Genomic DNA, 19,282 nt, shown 5'->3' with positions numbered 1-19,282 from the left:
GAATAGTTTTTTCGAATTCATCCTTTATTTTCTACTAGTAACATTTATTTATCATTCATTTATTTAATGAGTTATTTATAGTAGCAGTGGCTCGTCGGTCCTTTTACTCGTTCAAGTTCCTGGTAGTTTCGTGATAAACTGTGTAGCATATTTCGTAGTGTCTTTAGCGCTGTTTGCTGGCACCGCCACCACGCTTCCTGTTCTCATCAATCCAATAACTAGTTTCTTGCTCAGATATTTTTTGGACATATAGTTATCGCAAAACTGTTTGGATAAGGTATCTTTGAATACACACTCTTCGTTTTCAGTTTTCTGCAATGGAAATGAGCATTGTTAAATTGAGTTTGGTTCAACCTTCCACCTTGGACACTTTTCGTTTTGTTAGATTGCGCAGTTCTAGGGAGCCCAGATAATATTAATAATATATATTATCATAATATATATCTAAAAACTATTAAAAACTTTAATATATATTTAAAAACTATGTAACAAGTTTTACCGGCGTTTGCATTGCTACGCGGCCACCCCAGACAAAAATCGCGACGTGCACTTTGCAATAGATTGCTGTCAATCAAACAAGTTGACGTCATTTACACGCGTTTGGATTGGCCCGGGTGAGTGTGGCTTATAATACTTGTGAACAATCGACAAGTTTTAGCGCCTTTTAAATCACACACGCGTGTAAATGGCGTCAACGTGCTTGATTGACGGCAGTCTATTGCAAAGTGCACGTCGCGATTTTTGTCTGGGGTGGCCGCGTAGCAATGCAAACGCCGGTAAAGGGTTTTTATTGAAGGTGTTGGAGATTCTTACCGTTGTATAGACCTCGCCCTCTGACATGGCAAGAAATAGTCCTGTATAAACACTTCGTATACAAACAAGGTTTGTGCCAGCTGGAACTATTTCCATGACAACTGGGAAACACACCAAAATAGACACGTGACATGATCGTAAGTAATTAGTGATTATCTAATGAGAGGAGATGACTAGCTAAAAACAAGTGTGAGCTGTGTCGGTGTTTCTAATGAAACAGTAATGATAAAAGGGTAAGTTATACACCGTGAAAAGATGAAAAAAATACGTATCGGACGCTAGTCCTTCGTCTTTTACTCCGACGAAGGACTAGCGTCCGATTTCGAAAATAATATTATTTGAAAGGGATTTTCTAGTTTGAAGCAAGCGATTTTTGATATTGTGAGTATTTCGTCTTGCGGTAAAACATTAACCGACATTGGAATTTTCCGACGTTACAACTTTAAAATTCAATGACTTTTTAAAGAAGCAAAATATCAAAAATCGCACACACCCTTTTGCAGTTTATCTTTTGCTTATTTACATAGTGAAATTCTTTTGGCTATACGCGCTAACGCCATGTCCATTAATTCACCTCTACTGAACGTGTCCGATTTGTGTTTAAGGCTCGACATTGTTTCAAATTAGAAAATCGCTTTATCACATTATCTTTAAAACGATATGTACTTTCATGGGGTTTTGTTTAACGTTTTGCGTACAGAGAGTCTTAAACGAAACACACCCCTGAAGGTCTCCAGTAACCTTAACGAGTATTGCGCATACCATTACTGTTTGGTTATTGGTGCCTAGTAGACCATTTGATTGATATAGGCTGTTGTCATACCTAGAGGACTGTGCTCATTCATAGTGCCTTTCACTCTACCATTATGGTTGATTTCCAGATAGAGTCCATTTGTGCAGTACAGTCTTCTCTTTCTAGACGTAAACAAGGTAAGATCAAACTAGATTATTAATATTTAAGAAACAGAAAACGCGCGCGCGTGCTGTGTGCAGTTATAAAGCACTTGGGGGTTGGCAGAACACGAGAGAAGTGTTAGGACTCGACACTTCTCGAGTGTTCTGCCAATCCCAAGTGCTTTTTAACTCCAAACAGCACAGCAAGTTTTTTATGTCTTTTATAAAATACGAATTACAATAACCGTTATTTTAGATAAGAATGGTGCAACTGAAAGTGCGCACGCGTGCTGTGTGCTCTTATAAAGCACTCGCTCCCAACCAATTAGAACGCGAGATTTAGAACAGTAATTTTCTAACCTTCTTCACATCATGCCGTGAGGTCATTAACAGTATTTTAGCAATAAACTGTGTTTTTAGTTACAATGCCATGTAACGTACGATTTTGTGACCTTATAATTACAGAGGGTAGATGACATCATACCTGCTGTAAGTGGATGTCGAACGAGAAGGCAGATATGGAACACTGTCAGATTGCTTATCCATCGTCATCTTTTTTCACTTTTCGAGTTGTGACTATAAATATGATTAATTAATCGTGGTTTATCGACCATTCATGTTTAAAAAATGAAACATGCATACTATGTGAGATAATATTCTAATACCTAAACCTTTATATTCAAGCAGGTTGGTTTATAATATCGACTGAGTACTAATAATGCATACTATGTGAGATAATATCCTAATATCTAAACCTTTATATTCAAGCAGGTTGGTTTATAATATCGGCTGAGTACTAATAATGCATACTATGTGAGATAATATCCTAATACCTAAACCTTTATATTTAAGCAGGTTGGTTTATAATATCGACTGAGTACTAATAATGCATACTATGTGAGATAATATCCTAATACCTAAACCTTTACATTCAAGCAGGTTGGTTTATAATATTGACTGAGTACTAATAATGCATACTATGTGAGATAATATCCTAATATCTAAACCTTTATATTCAAGCAGGTTGGTTTATAATATTGACTGAGTACTAATAATGCATACTATGTGAGATAATATCCTAATACCTAAACCTTTATATTCAAGCAGGTTGGTTTATAATATTGACTGAGTACTAATAAAACTTGATTGAGTGGGGGGCTGATTACTAACATTGTCAGTAGAAGTGTTTCACCTCATACCTACTCTTTATATCGTTTTGAAAGGGATTCCTCCTCTTTTGTAGAACAAAGTTTCTCGCCAACAGAGTGAGTTTTCTAGGTGCTCATACACGGTAACTGGGTCCAAGTGAAGTATATCTGACCAAACATGGCTTTTTTATATCATACATTAATGACTGATAACCATTCAAGATTGACAGTTTCGCCATTAGTGCATGAACCGAATCTTCAGTACGTTAGCTTCTTTCTTTCTCTGTTTTCCACCGACAGGACATATTGGACAAAACACCAAAACTTAGACTTTTCAAAATGACATTCACAGATACTCACTAGAATGAAGAAAATTTATATATTATAGATAGGATCTAATAGTTTGATCGTGACAATCAATGCTGCCACATTATACGATATATTCAGCTCTGATTTTCCACTTCATTTGCAGTTGCAATCACTCGAGACAATCGTACATCAACAAATTTCATTACGTAAAAATGTTCTTCTAGATAAAGTAAAGAATCACTCTTCTGACAATATTCACAGTATTGATTCTACATGGGGTAAAATGTGGAAAAGCCCGAAAAAATTTCATAAGTTTGAGTGCGGCTTCTTGAAGTTATAAAGACTTTCCATGCCATATGCTAATATTGTGACGTATGAGGAGTAATCATTTATATACAAAACCTTACTGGCACAGATAAATTAAATTTGAAATACGTCATTGTTTTGCGCATTGCTCTTATAGAAATTATTGCAAGCTATTTTTCACATAGAAGCCGGTTTTTCGAATTACAAGGAACAACAAATAACCATAAATGCCTCCTCATACGTCACCGCATTAGCATATGGCATGGAAAAACCTTCATAACTACGAGAAGCTGCACTCAAACTATGAATTTTTTTCAGGTTATTCGACATCTTACCCCATGTAGAATCAATACTGTAAATATTGTCAGAAGGGTGATAGGCACTTTAAAAAAAAAACAACGCTCTTTGATTGAAATTTTTATTTTGGAGTAGACAATTATTTACATGATTGATTAAGTAAATGGCATAATAGTTTGTTTGATTCTAGGCTAAATCTGAATACAGAATACTGTTGAAGAACAAAACTTGTTCAATAGACAAATCCTTCAGTCATTTATAAAATAACTTTATAAATACTTGTATGATAATTGATATGCTATAAGAAGAAATGTTATAATAGGCACATCGAATAACCAAGGCGTGGCTATTTTCGACACCATGTCACTCGACATTTAAGTTTAATCACGAGATTCCTAGCATGGCATCCCATTGCTTAAAAGCACATGTTACTGCAGTGCAAGTAGCCGAGAAGACAAATACAGAATTTACAGGGGGAAGGTGAGTGGAATTGTCCAGGCTGCAAAAAAATAGAAAATGTGTTTTGGTTATTTACGATGGTAAATATCGAATAATGATGTTTTGACAGAAACACAACAAAAAGAAAAACAAAAGAGGGTAAAAGTTACATTACAATAGAACAATGCAGAACTTAAAATTGAATAACATTACAAAAGCAGTAGACACAGATTAAAGAAAGAAAGGTATAAAACAGAGTACAGGGAATTATGGCAACAAGAAAAAATTGAAGAAATGGCAAAGAAAGCAAGAAAAGAAAAAACAGGGAGAAAAAAACGTGAAGAAAGAGCACAGAAAAGTTGTTGCTTTTTCGCTCCCAGGAAATGTTTGTTCGGATGTGTCAAGATATCACTTACTTTAAAGGTTTTTCCATTGCTTCTGCACTTGCAGTCGACAGGAGAGATGCATTTTCCATTGTCAGCCAGGACTTGGTCGTCAGGGCAGAAACAGCCTTCACTACACTTCCCGCCGCATGGCGCCTTAGAATGGTGATTGGCACATGTCTTGTTGCAACTACATGTCTTGTACACTAGATTTCTCGCCTTGCACTGATCCTCTGCAAATATAACAAAACAACAGTCAATTTGCTGTCTTCCTGGTAATGACATGGTTTTCACATTCCAGTATTTACCTTTACAAATAGGACAGCATTGTCCGGGAAGGACTATTGTTTGACCAGAGTATCCTGGCTTTCTGCAGTCTGGCTTGGCACAAGTTGGAGGTGAACAAACTGTCTTCCCAGACTAGAAAAGAAATCAGGAACGTATGTTCATTAAGATATACGCAAGATGACAAGCAACACATCTACAACAACTCCTGCCTTACCTCGCATTTACAGTCCATGCAGCTATCGTTACTAGGATGCCACTTGTCGCCATGGAAATAGATCTTACCACTGTCTCTACACACTGGACATGTGTGGATGCAGATCACGTTATTGTCCTGAAACAAGGTCCATACTAGCGTTATTAACAGTTCTATTAATCTGACCAAGTCAAGATTGAACATTGTGTGACAGACACTGAAGATTGTGTGACAGTCATACCTTGCACTGACAGACATTGCATTTGTCTTTGTTCCACTGCTGACCGTTGCTATAGCTACGACCATCCATGAAACAGCCGCTGCCTCCTTTTGATGGACATGCGCACTAAGGAAAAAGAAGATGCAAGGTTTTGGATCAGCTGTTTACAATTATGGTGTTATGTGTGATTTTGGTAAATGTACTATATTAGATGTAGGTTGTGTAGTTGGTATGGGTTCAGAGTAGTGCACAAGCGGGTGTGTATGCAGGTTACTTACTGGTGCAGGCACGGTAGTGGGTGTGTTACATTTATCAGATGAAGATCCAAGCGATATCTTCACGTCCTGTAGATCTCCCTAAAAAAATATAAAATGCGCTGATATTTCATCACATCTCAAAGCCTTAACTTAGTATCAATAGGCACAAAAAGGGTTGAAACTACGAGATCTCTTGCTATTACCAGTATTAGTGGATCAGTGAGACAAAAACTTACGATAAATCTGTTGGTGATTTGTCCAGTTCCCTCCATCATGATCTCAAAGGCCTGTGCTAACCGCATTTGACTGTTAGATGGGATAGACGAGAGAGTGTGATCAAACTTGTGCACATCCAACATCTTGTCGTCTAAGTAGAACCTCAAAAGTTTTTCAGTGTCCTGGACGCGTAACGATAGTTTGTGCCATACTGTGACGTCAACGGAGTAGGGTGTCTTGGCTGCTATGGTATTTAGATTACCACCATCAACAAAAGAGAATTCAATTTTCATTTGAGAGGTTTGCCAATCACTCCTGTAATAAAAAATGACAATTTTAGAATCTATTTGTGAATGTGGAACAAACAAGAGCTTGCGCATTTGTATTTACAGGTTTATATATACTTGTTGATGTGCACATTGATATATACAGGTCTATATATACTTGTTGATGTGCACATTGATATATACAGGTCTATATATACTTGTTGACGTGCGCATTTGTATTTACAGGTTTATATATACTTGTTGATGTGCGCATTGATATATACAGGTCTATATATACTTGTTGACGTGCGCATTGATATATACAGGTCTATATATACTTGTTGACGTGCGCATTGGTATATACAGGTCTATATATACTTGTTGATGTGCGCATTGGTATATACAGGTCTATATATACTTGTTGACGTGCGCATTGGTATATACAGGTCTATATATACTTGTTGATGTGCACATTGGTATATACAGGTCTATATATACTTGTTGACGTGCGCATTGATATATACAGGTCTATATATATTTGTTAATGTGCGCATTGGTATATACAGGTCTATATATACTTGTTGACGTGCGCATTGGTATATACAGGTCTATATATACTTGTTGATGTGCGCATTGGTATATACAGTACAGGTTTTATATATATTTGTTAATATGCGCAATGGTATATACAGGTCTATATATACTTGTTGACGTGCGCATTAGTATATACAGGTCTATATATATGTTTAGTATAATTTGAGACTTGAATATAGAGTTTCTCGAGCTGTGATTGGTCGAGCGACCGGTGAATCTGAGACGGTAATCACTGCTGGACAGGTGATTATGAGGTTTTGCAGAGTTTTCCAGATCAGAAGTAATAATAAAACGTTTTTTTTTTTAATCCTGAATTTTGACTTTTCTCTGATATTCAAGTCTAAAATTATGCTAAAGCAATCATATCCCTCAGGCTCAGTGATTATGGTGATACTTACCACGCTGCTCGAAGACTCGCGGCTCGCTAAATATTCCACTAATAATCACTTTGCCTTCGGCGAATAATTGTTAAATATCAATTTAGAACAGGTTTTTGACTAGGATTTTTCGCCATCCTTTTACTTGGGGCGCTATATTTCAATACACAGTGCCATCTTCACTAGATAATATATTTGATATAACTTACGATATCGCGATAAAGAAATAGAGTTGTTGGCCATCACTAGAGCTGATGGATAAAATAGCGTTCTTGCCATACTTTGCCTTGCTGTCCATCTTAACATACGCACTAACTACAAAGTCATGGCTCTCACTGATCACGCGTCTAGCATCGTCAAGACCCTTTTGCCTGGAGATGATATTTCTAGTGCTGCTTGTGAATCGATACGCTGGGCTGTTGCTATGGTGACCAGAGACTTTGGACACTCCTGGTGGGGTGTTTGTGGTCAGTCCAGCCTCGGTGAAAAAATTGATCTCTTTGGGGAGATCTGCAACTGAAAAGCAAGCATTTTTGAACTACGTCATTCAATTATGTACTATCCAGTAATGGTAACAACGATCATAGAAAATATAGAGCTTCCATCGAGACACTAACTATGTGTACGATTTCCGGAGTGAAAATAGGCGGCTATTCCTGTAGTGAAACGTACAGTTCAACCAAATAACTGATCGTATGTTCTTCGAAGGAGCTGGCGGTATGATAATTTTAGTTCAGATTACGTTGTTTCAGTTGAGCGCAGTGGTGATGAATGATGACCATAAGCTCCACATGACGCGACGCCATGAGATTCTTTCAAATATCTTATTACACTAACTGTCGCATTTGTTTTAACCGCCGTTAAATACTTTGATTTATACCTATTTTCAATTTATTAGGCCGGCAGTATTCCTAATTTCTGTAAAAACAACACAGGTTTAGATTATCTTGTAATCGAGGGTCAAGTTATTAAAAGTACAAGTGATGACACGATAGATTGGCTCATCTTAAGGGTCGTGAATCTCGGACATACATCAAATACCTACATATAACATGTTTTTACGCATCGAATCAGTGAACAGTTGTCTTGCCGTTTAGAAAATTTTCATTCACTTAAGCTTCTGTTACTAAAAAAGGGACTTGGAATGATGGTCGAGATATAGTTATGTATAAATATATATATCATAGGAATAGTACATCCATGTAAACTGAGTGAAGCAAGACATACCTTGTGCAGTTGTCGATAAGAAACCAAATACAGCTGATGCCAACACCACAACTAGACCATTACACTTCATGATGATTGCCTTTATTTTGAACGATCGTTTGTTTTGTTTTCTGGCTCTTGTTTTGCTCGTGACTGTTTAACGTGTCCCAAAGTGAGATGATTGTATTTATGGCGCAGCTTGGTACCGTGTTATGGGACCGTGTGATGGGTGTGGTTCGACAAGGCTGTTGACGTAATTCCTCCTTTATGTACGCTTCAGCAACAACGGCAGGAATTTACACCTTTGTAAAGAAACTACGAGAAATCTTCCGGAAATGACATTCTGATTGCGTTACTTCACCCGACTGGCTAATCCTGGGCTAATCCTCTTTACTCGAGTCAGGCTACTAGCAGAGATTTCATGTGAGGCATCTTGAGTGAATGCCAGCCTAGACTCATTTAGCTTGCTCAGACAGGTTTTTTTAGTTCTAAATGTGAATAAGCCTGAAGCGAGATGACGTTTTACCCCCGACTCTATACCATAATAGTTTTTAAAATTCTTTCATATTAAAATTTTTGATTCCTTAGAGAATACAGGAACAATAGTCATAATTATAAAGAACAAAAGCAATGTGAAAAGGATTATGGTCTAGAGACGGGGGTAAAACGTCATCTCGCTTCAGGCTTATTCAAAGTTGGTTTATAAACCACAAAAAGATACAATGACAACATCCTCAATGCTACATTTCCGGTTTGTGTTGGAATTGTTCATAATCACTTCCGGTTAGATTATTGAGGTTTGTTATGAGTTCACGACCTCGCCCTAGCCCGCTGCTGGTCAACCACAGGGTACCACAGTGGTACCACAGGCCAAGTGACTGTAAGTGATGAAATACTTTGTTTCTAGTACCTTCTAGGACTTGCTGTTTATTTGTCTGTTTACTCTACTGTTGATTACAAGTGATTATAGTAAGGAAGGGTTGTTCTACCAATCTGTGCCAGTAATTATGGTAAGCTGCTAGAGCACAATGATAAAATATCTATAGGAAATTCATGAAATATTTGACTAACTTTTGACGTACACTATATATCTTAGCTTCCGTACCTTTATGACAGCAGTTTACTTATTCAGACTGTACCCCGAGAAGGCATTTGTTTCTCTTTACTCGCTCAGGACTGTATGTCGGATATCAGAAATGATGTGTCAGCACTAGTGACGCATTTAGGAGTAGAAAGGTACACTCGCCCACTCATCTTGAACAGGTAGGGGGCATAACTGACACTATAGATTAATTGTTATACAATTTTAAAAATAGTCACATTACGGGATTCATTTCATTCCCATTTCTTGTTGCGCAGTGAAATGAACCGTCATTAGCACGGACAAGGGTAAGGTGAGATGAGTTACTATACTACTACTATACTACTCGTCAGTCCAGTAAGACCAGTTATGCTGGGTGTTTAGACGTTGTTAATCTGGGCCAGGAAAACAAGCTAGTGTTGGTGTGACCACGGGATGACGGCTGTCTAGAAGGGCTAGGGCTCGTTTGTTCATCCAGCTTCATTTGAAGTGTTAGTACTTTTTCATTCAATTCATGGATTGTTTTTTCATAGTCATTTTTCATTTTTTCTTGCGTATCTACCAATCGATTAATCTTCTGTTGCAAAGCTGCCACTTGAAGCTCCATGGCTGCACAGGGGTTAACTTTTCCCTCTACCTCGAGTTTCAGGTTTTCAACCTCTAAAAAAAGAGCAAAAGCAGTAAAAGAACATAAAAGTGATATTCTATCGTCATTAAATCTGGTACTTACCTTGTTCACTCCAAGTCACTCTCTCCAGTAGTTCATGACCCAAGAATGCCTGAATCTCAGTCACAAGCAAAGCCTTGATCAACATCTTCAATCCATTCTTTCTTTTTTTCAATATTTTGAGCAGTTTTTCAGCTTTCTTTTTTGATGTCCTCTTTGCTTTAATTTTGTCCAGATCTTCTTCACTCAGTACGTGTTCTTGGTACAAGTAACTCAAGAGTGATATCGCTTCTAGATTTTTTTCCAATCTTACATACATGTGTCGAATGACTTCTTTATCTTGTTCTTCCATTGCTTAAAGATTTATATGTATATGAGAATATGTATGAAATATATATATGTTGTAATGTATCAAGCTGATCCTCGCAGTATATGAAGCAACTTATGCAGCTGAATAATTGAAAGAATCTGAAAAAATTCTTTTTCTGAAATATAATATAATAATTCTTTTTCTGAAACGATTCTGAAAAAAGTAATTTCTTGCATACAAAACTGAAAAATATTCATAAAACACCAAAATCAACTATTAAATTCCAATTAGATCATGAAACGAGGGCCACAAGGTTGTTCGCCACAAACTATCAAGTGGTATCCTCGAAGTACGTAAAACAAGGAAAAAAATCATAAGCGTGAAAAAACTTAAAGATTTAGCTGTCAAACTCTGTATTGTTTTGTCACTAGTCACGCAACTCTTGCAAGAAAATAATCACAGGAAAAATATCCACAGGGTGTTTAGCTGTCGAAAAAGAAATCTAGAACCATTACTAATAGTTAAAAGAAAACAGAAGCTTAATTGATTTTGAATTAACAAAAATCAATTAGGGCAATAAAATAACGATTAGTAATAAATATTTTTTTTTGCTTGAAACGGTATTCTGATTTGTGAATCGACGACGTGAGCACAATCATGTCGTATTCATTAATCCTTCGTGTTTATAGAAAAACATCGATTGTAGTTGGTATATTCCAAATGGTTTTAATTTCCGTAGTTCAAAGAAGTAAAAACAGTGATCAGTGACGATGTTTTTATGGTTCTATAACATGACACACAGACAGCCGTTTGAATTTAAATCTCGAACTGTAAGATTATTTAGTACAGATCACTTCTAACGAACCCATCGATTGTCTAAAGTGTGCAAAACCTAAGGTGGATATTTTGGTATATAGATAAAGGTTCTTCGAGGTGGTAAAGGATGCTAATCACTTCTTTGTTCCGTTTAGTGTCACTACATAGCTGACTTCATCTTCTACCCGAGTCAACATACTTCAAGTTTACACTGATTTCCTGCAAGAACTTGTCTTGAAATTGATGTGATACCTTGTGATCAAAACAATATAATATATGAGAAAAATTAATTAAGAATGAGTTTTGTGTATCTTGTTACCTTTTCGTCACCTCAGGCACTTCTTTGATACGATCTCTCATCTTCTTTAAAGTGCTACTATGACGAAAATCGCTCAAACTTGGATTCAGCTGAAACTTCCTAAGAATACTCTTTAAAGGTCCAATAATCACTGTATGAAGTGTTTTCTCGATATCCAGGACGAAACTATGATATTTTTACGATTATTTTTTGGAGTCTGTGACGTCATACACTCGACATCGAACATCGCTCCATACATTTCTTTGTATATAAATCCTTAATTTATTTTATTCCTATGAAGCCCAAAGGGTGGCTAATGTGCTTATTTCACATTACTTGTGACTATGATTTATATTTTGGGATGTTTGGGTATTTCTTTCTCCCTTTACTACTGATATTTTGATCATAAACTACAAAGAAATGTATGGAGCGATGTTCGATGTTGAGTGTATGACGTCACAGACTCCAAAAAATAATCGTAAAAATATCATAGTTTCGTCCTGGATATCGAGAAAACACTTCATACAGTGATTATTGGACCTTTAAAGAGTATTCTTAGGAAGTTTCAGCTGAATCCAAGTTTGAGCGATTTTCGTCATAGTAGCACTTTAAGCATCTTAGATTTTGAAGGACATGAAAGCACAGTCACGGTAACAACGTCACAACAATGAGTCATGTGATGACCGACCCACCCCTCCACCCCTCCCCCTAGTAAGGATCAACGACCTTCCTCAGACAGTGACTTTATAGCACAACAGTCACACAGTACGGCGCTATATTTTTATTTTCTTAATATATTTCTTCTATTATTAGTACCTAGGCTTGCCTGATCGTGTCTATTGTGTCAGGGATGTGAAATTGAAATATTTACATGAATGTTTGTTATTTTGTCTTCTTTGTGGTCTAACGTGGTGTGTTGATCTAAGCGAGAATGGTAAGGTCAGTAGAATTAGAACAGGTATCACAACAATCATCAGAAGTATTACTTAAAGATTCAGTAGAACACTGGTCAGCGGTCTTATGTTCCACTATACCATGTCTTTTGCCGAAAATACCCAATATTGTATTTTTTAAGCTCGTTGAACTACGGCCTATTGAGTCATTGAATGATCTTCTTCTGTTTGCCCTTGACTTGGGTCTTCTGTCTGCTGTAAAACAAAACAAGAAAAGTGACATTAAATAAACTGAATTGAATTGAAGAGTACTGATATAAGTCTGTTTACCATATACAGAATCGCTCCATCTGCGTCCAACATCAGTCCAGTTGATCCCCAAATCATCATGGATTGCGTTAACACTGGCCGCTGGAAGATCCCCTGCAGTTAGTGATGTAGTCTTTTGACAGCCTTGGTCAGTTTTAACTTCAGATTGTGCTGTGGGAGGTAATGAAAGTGAGAAATATTGACCAATGCTCATCCAGTATATGTTGACCAATCCTCATCCAGTATAACACTTATATACTTTCTTACCCTTTAATGTCTCATCAACAGCGCGTGTTTCTTTGTTCAGGTCAGGTTTCCAAAGTCTTCTTGATCGCCGTAGTTTTTGAAACAATTGACTTCCAACCATCACATCCGATGACGGCTGTTTCTTTTCTTGTGCGCATTGCTTTTGGAGGACGACCTTTTCTTCTTCAAGAAGATTGAATTTCGACTGGTATTCAGATAATTTCGACATGAGTTCGTCGTTCTTGTGTTTTAAAACTACAAGATTCGCTTGCAGCAATTGACATGGGTCCACTTTACCTTCCAATTCAAGATTAAAGTTCTCTAATTCTGGGATAGTAATAAGAAAATAATTGTCGATAGTTGCATTTAATTTTTTTTCTGTAAAAAATTTGTCAGTTTTACCTTGTTCACTCCAAGTCACTCTCTCCAGTAGTTCATGACCCAAGAATGCCTGAATCTCAGTCACAAGCAAAGCCTTGATCAACATCTTCAATCCATTCTTTCTTTTTTTCAATATTTTGAGCAGCTTTTCAGCTTTCTTTTTTGATGTACTTTTAATTCTTATTTTGTCCATATCATCTTCGTTGAACACATGTTCTTGGTAAAGATAACCCATTAGTTTCGTTGCTTCCAGATTCCGTTCAAGTCTGACATACATTCTTCTGATTACTTCTTTGTCTCGTTCTTCCATCATTACCTGAGCGTCTTCCGTTAAAGCATTAAAAAATAAACGCTTTATGTTTCATGTTGAAAATAAAGTCTATAGGTAGAGTAACTTAACTAAAAGTGGCAGAAAATCCACAATGATGCATGCAAGCGAGCAAGATTCTTTTTCTAGGAACCTTTTTGTCACTATCTAAAATAAAATTAACGTGTTATTTGTCAAATGTCGACTCTGAAATCCCCTCTGATCTATTTTTAGACACGTTTCACACTAACTATGATTCGGATTGTCAGTAGGGAATAATGATTGAGGTGGGCGGAATCATTTAGAAGAGTATTTTTCGCTGTTCAACATCATCGGATTAAACAATCAACGTACAGAATAACAAAAATAGCACAATCCGGAAGCACACACGCTACTCCTACGCTTAGTACTAATATGTTTGTTTCTGATGGCGTTTCCAAGATAACACATTTTTATTTGCTGCCATATTTGGTTCTTTCTTATCAGCCAAATATTAAGAAAAGACTTATTTTTAGACTTATTAATTATAGATACGAGATGTCTGTTTGCTTTTGAGAGAGGGTGGCTCATTTGAATATCATCTCTATCCAATACGAATATGAAACTTCAGCCACTGACAGCTGCTTTTCGACTAAAAAAAATTTAAATTTTAGCCAGTGAGTAGGCTTAAATATCAAGATTAATGCGTTTGGCATTGAAAAAAAATACTTTTTTCCGCTGTAACCGAACAGTTAAACCTCTAAAACAGTAATTCGGTATTCTACCATTTCATTCGCTTCTCTCTGAAACAAAAATGCGCGCAAATACGTTTCACTGCATGTTTTAGTCGCTCAATAGTTCAAAAAATAAAGAGTATAGTTAATCATGAACGTGATTAGAGAGAGAAATGCTCCTCTATTTTAACTCACCGTTCAGTCGATCACTCGTTATTTTCACTGCTTATTTTCTATTGGCGGCCACTGGTCTTTCTTTTTCTACTGTTTAGTCCAGGTGTTTTATCTTTAAAGTGATTGCAACGTTTCAGTTTTTTGAGGACCACAAAGCGATTAGCAACCAATCACGCTACATCTTTTCGCGATACCATGGCGAGGGACGAATTTCATTAATTTTATTGATTTTCGTGTTTATTTCATTTTATTTTTTCTCTTGCAAGGAACTGAGTGGGCAGAAAATTCCCCTCCGTTCGTCTATCCCTCCCCAGTCCTCTTTGTCGCTCAGCTCCTTGATATAAGGAAAAAAAATTCGAAGGAAATTAAATACCGCAACAAATTTGAAGTCATTAAAATTATGTGGCTGTATCGTACTATTTGTATAAGAAAATCGAGCAACCACAGTACAGTTTATTGCGAGTACTAGGTCGTGCGATTTTTTAAATTATAGTATACAATTAACGAAATAGTTGAAGGAAAGACATGGGCCTTTTTCACCTGGCAGCCATGTTGGTTTGAACAATATATTCCAGCACGCGTGGCTGGGTGCCACAATAGTGTTTATTCTCATGAGAATAAACATTGCCGCCGTGTGATAAAGCCCTTTGCCCAATAGACCATTTTGGCTTTGGCCTAATGTTTTCCCATTTCAGACCACGTGTCATATCACTGAGAATAACTTTCTTTCTTTAGATAGTAAAATATTCTACCCTATGTATTGTTATTAATGAGGAATGAGGCATCCACTCTGATCTGGAACAATGCCCAGGTAACCCAGAGTGTAATGTTTTTATCCCGCTCGGCTTGCTCGCGGGTGAGGCGGTAGGTCGACGTCTGTACTTTTCCCGTTAATTATGAATGAAGTGGCACGGAGGGATCACGCTTCCCTATATATACTCTATTTGCATATTATTATATTATTTACGGTCTCTTGAGGATTGAGAATTAGCCTGGTTAGGGCTAACAACTAAACCCAACCCTTCCCTTTCCCTGAAAAAACCTTTAAAGTATATAAAACACACAATAGCGTGTTCTGAAATTGAACAACTACAACTAAACCCAACCCTTCCCTTTCCCTGAAAAAACCTTTAAAGTATATAAAACACATAATAGCGTGTTCTGAAATTGAAATCTGAAAACCATGTCATCGTGACATATTATTGCAGACATGCGCAGTTTAGGTCATGTACATCCCACAAGCATTAATGGGTCTTGAGAAATGACCTTGTTGCCAGATATGTAACTCGAAATTCACAGCCTGTTCATTGCAGGAGTCGTAATTGGTGCATGATGCTTTGATGATGTGAATAGAACTGAGAAGAGGACTTTATTGGCCTCGTCAGTACACTGGTTATCACCTGAATAAAAGTGGATTTGGAACTGAGTTTTAGTATTGGTGTGTGTTTAATCACATTAAAACTGAGTAATTGTGTAGCGGTAAAACGAATTAAATGGGTAATGACTGAAGGGACAATACAGCTCACTTTCAAGGAAATTTTTCTATTAACATTAAACAAATAAAATCTTCCTTGATCCAAGATCGGCTTCTCTATCATTAGTTTTTTGCTCCCTTATTTAGAGTGAAGTCATTAAAACCATGAAATATATAGTAGACCCTAATTCCATTGTTTTCTTTTGTGTCTATTTGACTATTACACGTTGACTAACATTTTGAATTGCACGGGTTAAATGCCTTCACTCTACTACAAATGAATGAGGAATGGTAACCCATAAAAAAAAACAATAAAAACTGTTATCACTGTGCCATGTGTCTATGCTAGACGATGTTCGAGACTCTAGCACTTGTGGGAGCCACTGAGTAGGCGTTGTGCATGCGTTCACCATATCGCATGTGATAGGTACCAAGTAACCCCCCGCCGTCCCCTCTTAACAGTTCCCGTAAGATGACAATTGTTTTGAACTTACCATTTCCTACTCCTGGGAATACTGCTAAAAAACAATTTTTAAAGTTTTACATCTGTGGAAATTTGAAAACAAACGTCATGTCATGTTGTTATTGACATGCGCAATATATATGTCATGTACATCCCACAAGTATAAATGGGTCTTGAGAAATGACCTTGTTTCATAAAATTAATACTAAAAATTATCTAGCAGTTCATTGACGAGTCCTAACAGGACGAGAACTGTGGTACCTCGTTTCTGCATTATGCTTTGATGTGAATAGTACTGAGAAGAGCAGTTTATTCACTTCGTCAGTACACTGTTTATCATCGCAGCTGGTGCGGTTTTTACAATGAGGGTTGCCTATAGTCAAATTAGACTGAGAAGAGAAACCAAATTGATTAAGGTTCTATTCAGTCAGACCATACCAGTTTATATAACTTAATATTCAAGATATTCAAATTAAGTGTAGTTCGTAATAAACGCATGCAAATTGCAAGTTTTTTTGACAATAATAATTACGAGAAAAATTGAATTTGTGCACTCTATTGTAATGTCAAGGAACAAGAAGAGCAGGATCATACCAAGCCCTTCGAAACACTCCCACATGAACTATTACAAATACCTTTCTTAAGTAAGGTAACGGAGATGTTTTCTGATCGACGTTTCAATGGTAGGGTAGTTCAAGAAAGTTTCTGTCCTCAAACGAATGGATAATATTATATCAATTTATAATCTGACGCATTTGCATAGAAATTGATTATTTCAACGCATCCCACATGGATAATCTTGTTGAAACAGCCAATTTTAGTCCCTTGGGTTTTAATCGAATTTTTCGCTCCTGCAGATAATTTATGCCTAGCGCAAAAAAGGTAACAACGCTCATGAGAGCGGTGTTCGAGCCAAGAAGTAATAAAGGTAAAAAGATCAAACAAGAAAATGAGTGATATCCAAACAGCGAAAAATGCAGTTAACCTTCAACGTGTTTTCTTTATTAAGGGTAAAATAGTCTTGCAAGTTTTCAATATAAACTATTATCAATTCATTGGCATTTCTTGGAGAAAATGCAAGCCAAAGGTGAGCATATTTCCTGATCTTCATTTGAATCTCCTATTCGAGCATCTTCACAATCCTTTGTTTTGTCCTCATGAAATATGTATGAGCCTGAGAAAAGAAGATCCCACATGGACCACAGTGGTGGTATTACCTAGGTAGTTGCATTTTGATGAGATGGGGAGGTTTTCATCCACTTTCTCAAGGATCTTCCAATATTGACATCCTTCCTTGCTGGATACCCAGATTTATGGGTCTTCCATGATATCTCCCCGTACAGAAAGTACGATAAAGGGCTAAAATAAAGATACTTGCTCGAACAGAAATCTTGATAAATTGTACATTTATTAACAAATTGTACATCCCACATGGACAGTTGTGTTTAAAAGATAGAGAAGGAAGGAAGGAAGGCACCTGCATGGGGAGGTGGAGGGGGTAGATGGAGGACGAAATTAATAATATAATAGATATCATGGAAGACCCATAAATCTGGGTATCCAGCAAGGAAGGATGTCAATATTGGAAGATCCTTGAGAAAGTGGATGAAAACCTCCCCATCTCATCAAAATGCAACTACCTAGGTAATACCACCACTGTGGTCCATGTGGGATCTTCTTTTCTCAGGCTCATACATATTTCATGAGGACAAAACAAAGGATTGTGAAGATGCTCGAATAGGAGATTCAAATGAAGATCAGGAAATATGCTCACCTTTGGCTTGCATTTTCTCCAAGAAATGCCAATGAATTGATAATAGTTTATATTGAAAACTTGCAAGACTATTTTACCCTTAATAAAGAAAACACGTTGAAGGTTAACTGCATTTTTCGCTGTTTGGATATCACTCATTTTCTTGTTTGATCTTTTTACCTTTATTACTTCTTGGCTCGAACACCGCTCTCATGAGCGTTGTTACCTTTTTTGCGCTAGGCATAAATTATCTGCAGGAGCGAAAAATTCGATTAAAACCCAAGGGACTAAAATTGGCTGTTTCAACAAGATTATCCATGTGGGATGCGTTGAAATAATCAATTTCTATGCAAATGCGTCAGATTATAAATTGATATAATATTATCCATTCGTTTGAGGACAGAAACTTTCTTGAACTACCCTACCATTGAAACGTCGATCAGAAACCATCTCCGTTACCTTACTTAAGAAAGGTATTTGTAATAGTTCATGTGGGAGTGTTTCGAAGGGCTTGGTATGATCCTGCTCTTCTTGTTCCTTGACATTACAATAGAGTGCACAAATTCAATTTTTCTCGTAATTATTATTGTCAAAAAAACTTGCAATTTGCATGCGTTTACTACAAACTACACTTAATTTGAATATCTTGAATATTAAGTTATATAAACTGGTATGTTGTGACTGAATAGAACCTTAATCAATTTGGGTTCTCTTCTCAGTCTAATTTGACTATAGTCAACCCTCATTGTAAAAACCGCACCAGCTGCGATGATGAACAGTGTACTGACGAAGTGAATAAACTGCTCTTCTCAGTACTATTCACATCAAAGCATAATGCAGAAACGAGGTACCACAGTTCTCGTCCTGTTAGGACTCGTCAATGAACTGCTAGATAATTTTTAGTATTAATTTTATGAAACAAGGTCATTTCTCAAGACCCATTTATACTTGTGGGATGTACATGACATATATATTGCGCATGTCAATAACAACATGACATGACGTTTGTTTTCAAATTTCCACAGATGTAAAACTTTAAAAATTGTTTTTTAGCAGTATTCCCAGGAGTAGGAAATGGTAAGTTCAAAACAATTGTCATCTTACGGGAACTGTTAAGAGGGGACGGCGGGGGGTTACTTGGTACCTATCACATGCGATATGGTGAACGCATGCACAACGCCTACTCAGTGGC

At 36.8% G+C, this 19,282-nt stretch overlaps 4 protein-coding genes across 10 annotated transcripts; all 4 read right to left on the bottom strand.

The window, feature by feature from the left end:
• Positions 1–5: 5 nt before the first annotated feature.
• On the bottom strand, positions 6–3,097 carry LOC116294652 (fibroblast growth factor 9-like). Of its 3 annotated transcripts, none has more exons than XM_031702291.2 (5): positions 2,878–3,097; positions 2,192–2,283; positions 1,637–1,728; positions 814–914; positions 6–312 (listed from the first exon to the last, which is right to left on the bottom strand). In XM_031702291.2, exons 2-5 carry the CDS (start codon positions 2,257–2,259, stop codon positions 112–114), a joined length of 462 nt encoding a protein of 153 aa, XP_031558151.1. In that variant the 5' UTR covers positions 2,260–2,283; positions 2,878–3,097; the 3' UTR covers positions 6–111. The 3 variants fall into 3 exon arrangements, with proteins under 3 accessions (XP_031558151.1, XP_031558150.1, XP_031558149.1); XM_031702290.2 differs by having other exon boundaries at positions 2,907–3,095; XM_031702289.2 differs by having other exon boundaries at positions 2,911–3,094.
• Positions 3,098–3,874: 777 nt separating this feature from the next.
• On the bottom strand, positions 3,875–8,677 carry LOC116294654 (uncharacterized). The gene is made up of 9 exons (XM_031702292.2): positions 8,227–8,677; positions 7,209–7,515; positions 5,783–6,077; positions 5,568–5,645; positions 5,311–5,415; positions 5,091–5,207; positions 4,897–5,008; positions 4,622–4,821; positions 3,875–4,266 (listed from the first exon to the last, which is right to left on the bottom strand). The coding sequence occupies exons 1-9, from the start codon at positions 8,294–8,296 to the stop codon at positions 4,183–4,185; spliced, it is 1,368 nt and encodes a 455-aa protein (XP_031558152.1). The 5' UTR covers positions 8,297–8,677; the 3' UTR covers positions 3,875–4,182.
• Positions 8,678–9,116: 439 nt separating this feature from the next.
• On the bottom strand, positions 9,117–11,516 carry LOC116294656 (uncharacterized). Of its 3 annotated transcripts, none has more exons than XM_031702298.2 (4): positions 11,399–11,487; positions 11,279–11,331; positions 10,017–10,307; positions 9,117–9,946 (listed from the first exon to the last, which is right to left on the bottom strand). In XM_031702298.2, exons 3-4 carry the CDS (start codon positions 10,303–10,305, stop codon positions 9,654–9,656), a joined length of 582 nt encoding a protein of 193 aa, XP_031558158.2. In that variant the 5' UTR covers positions 10,306–10,307; positions 11,279–11,331; positions 11,399–11,487; the 3' UTR covers positions 9,117–9,653. The 3 variants fall into 3 exon arrangements, with proteins under 3 accessions (XP_031558158.2, XP_031558159.2, XP_031558157.2); XM_031702299.2 differs by having other exon boundaries at positions 11,410–11,458; XM_031702297.2 differs by lacking the exon at positions 11,279–11,331 and having other exon boundaries at positions 11,399–11,516.
• A 627-nt stretch (positions 11,517–12,143) lies between these two features.
• Positions 12,144–14,582, bottom strand: LOC116294655 (uncharacterized). 3 transcript variants are annotated; one of them, XM_031702293.1, is made up of 5 exons: positions 14,422–14,582; positions 13,228–13,530; positions 12,847–13,152; positions 12,601–12,750; positions 12,144–12,525 (listed from the first exon to the last, which is right to left on the bottom strand). In XM_031702293.1, exons 2-5 carry the CDS (start codon positions 13,517–13,519, stop codon positions 12,299–12,301), a joined length of 975 nt encoding a protein of 324 aa, XP_031558153.1. In that variant the 5' UTR covers positions 13,520–13,530; positions 14,422–14,582; the 3' UTR covers positions 12,144–12,298. The 3 variants fall into 3 exon arrangements, with proteins under 3 accessions (XP_031558153.1, XP_031558155.1, XP_031558154.1); XM_031702295.1 differs by having other exon boundaries at positions 12,144–12,522; XM_031702294.2 differs by lacking the exon at positions 14,422–14,582 and having other exon boundaries at positions 13,228–14,333.
• Positions 14,583–19,282: the final 4,700 nt, after the last annotated feature.

This window comes from Actinia tenebrosa, unplaced genomic scaffold (assembly GCF_029948245.1).
Source record: "Actinia tenebrosa isolate PJP-AT-01 unplaced genomic scaffold, QUT_ActTen_1.0 PGA_scaffold6__47_contigs__length_16458017, whole genome shotgun sequence".
NCBI classification, from domain to species: domain Eukaryota; kingdom Metazoa; phylum Cnidaria; class Anthozoa; order Actiniaria; family Actiniidae; genus Actinia; species Actinia tenebrosa.
This window is presented reverse-complemented; position numbering and strand designations above follow the sequence as displayed.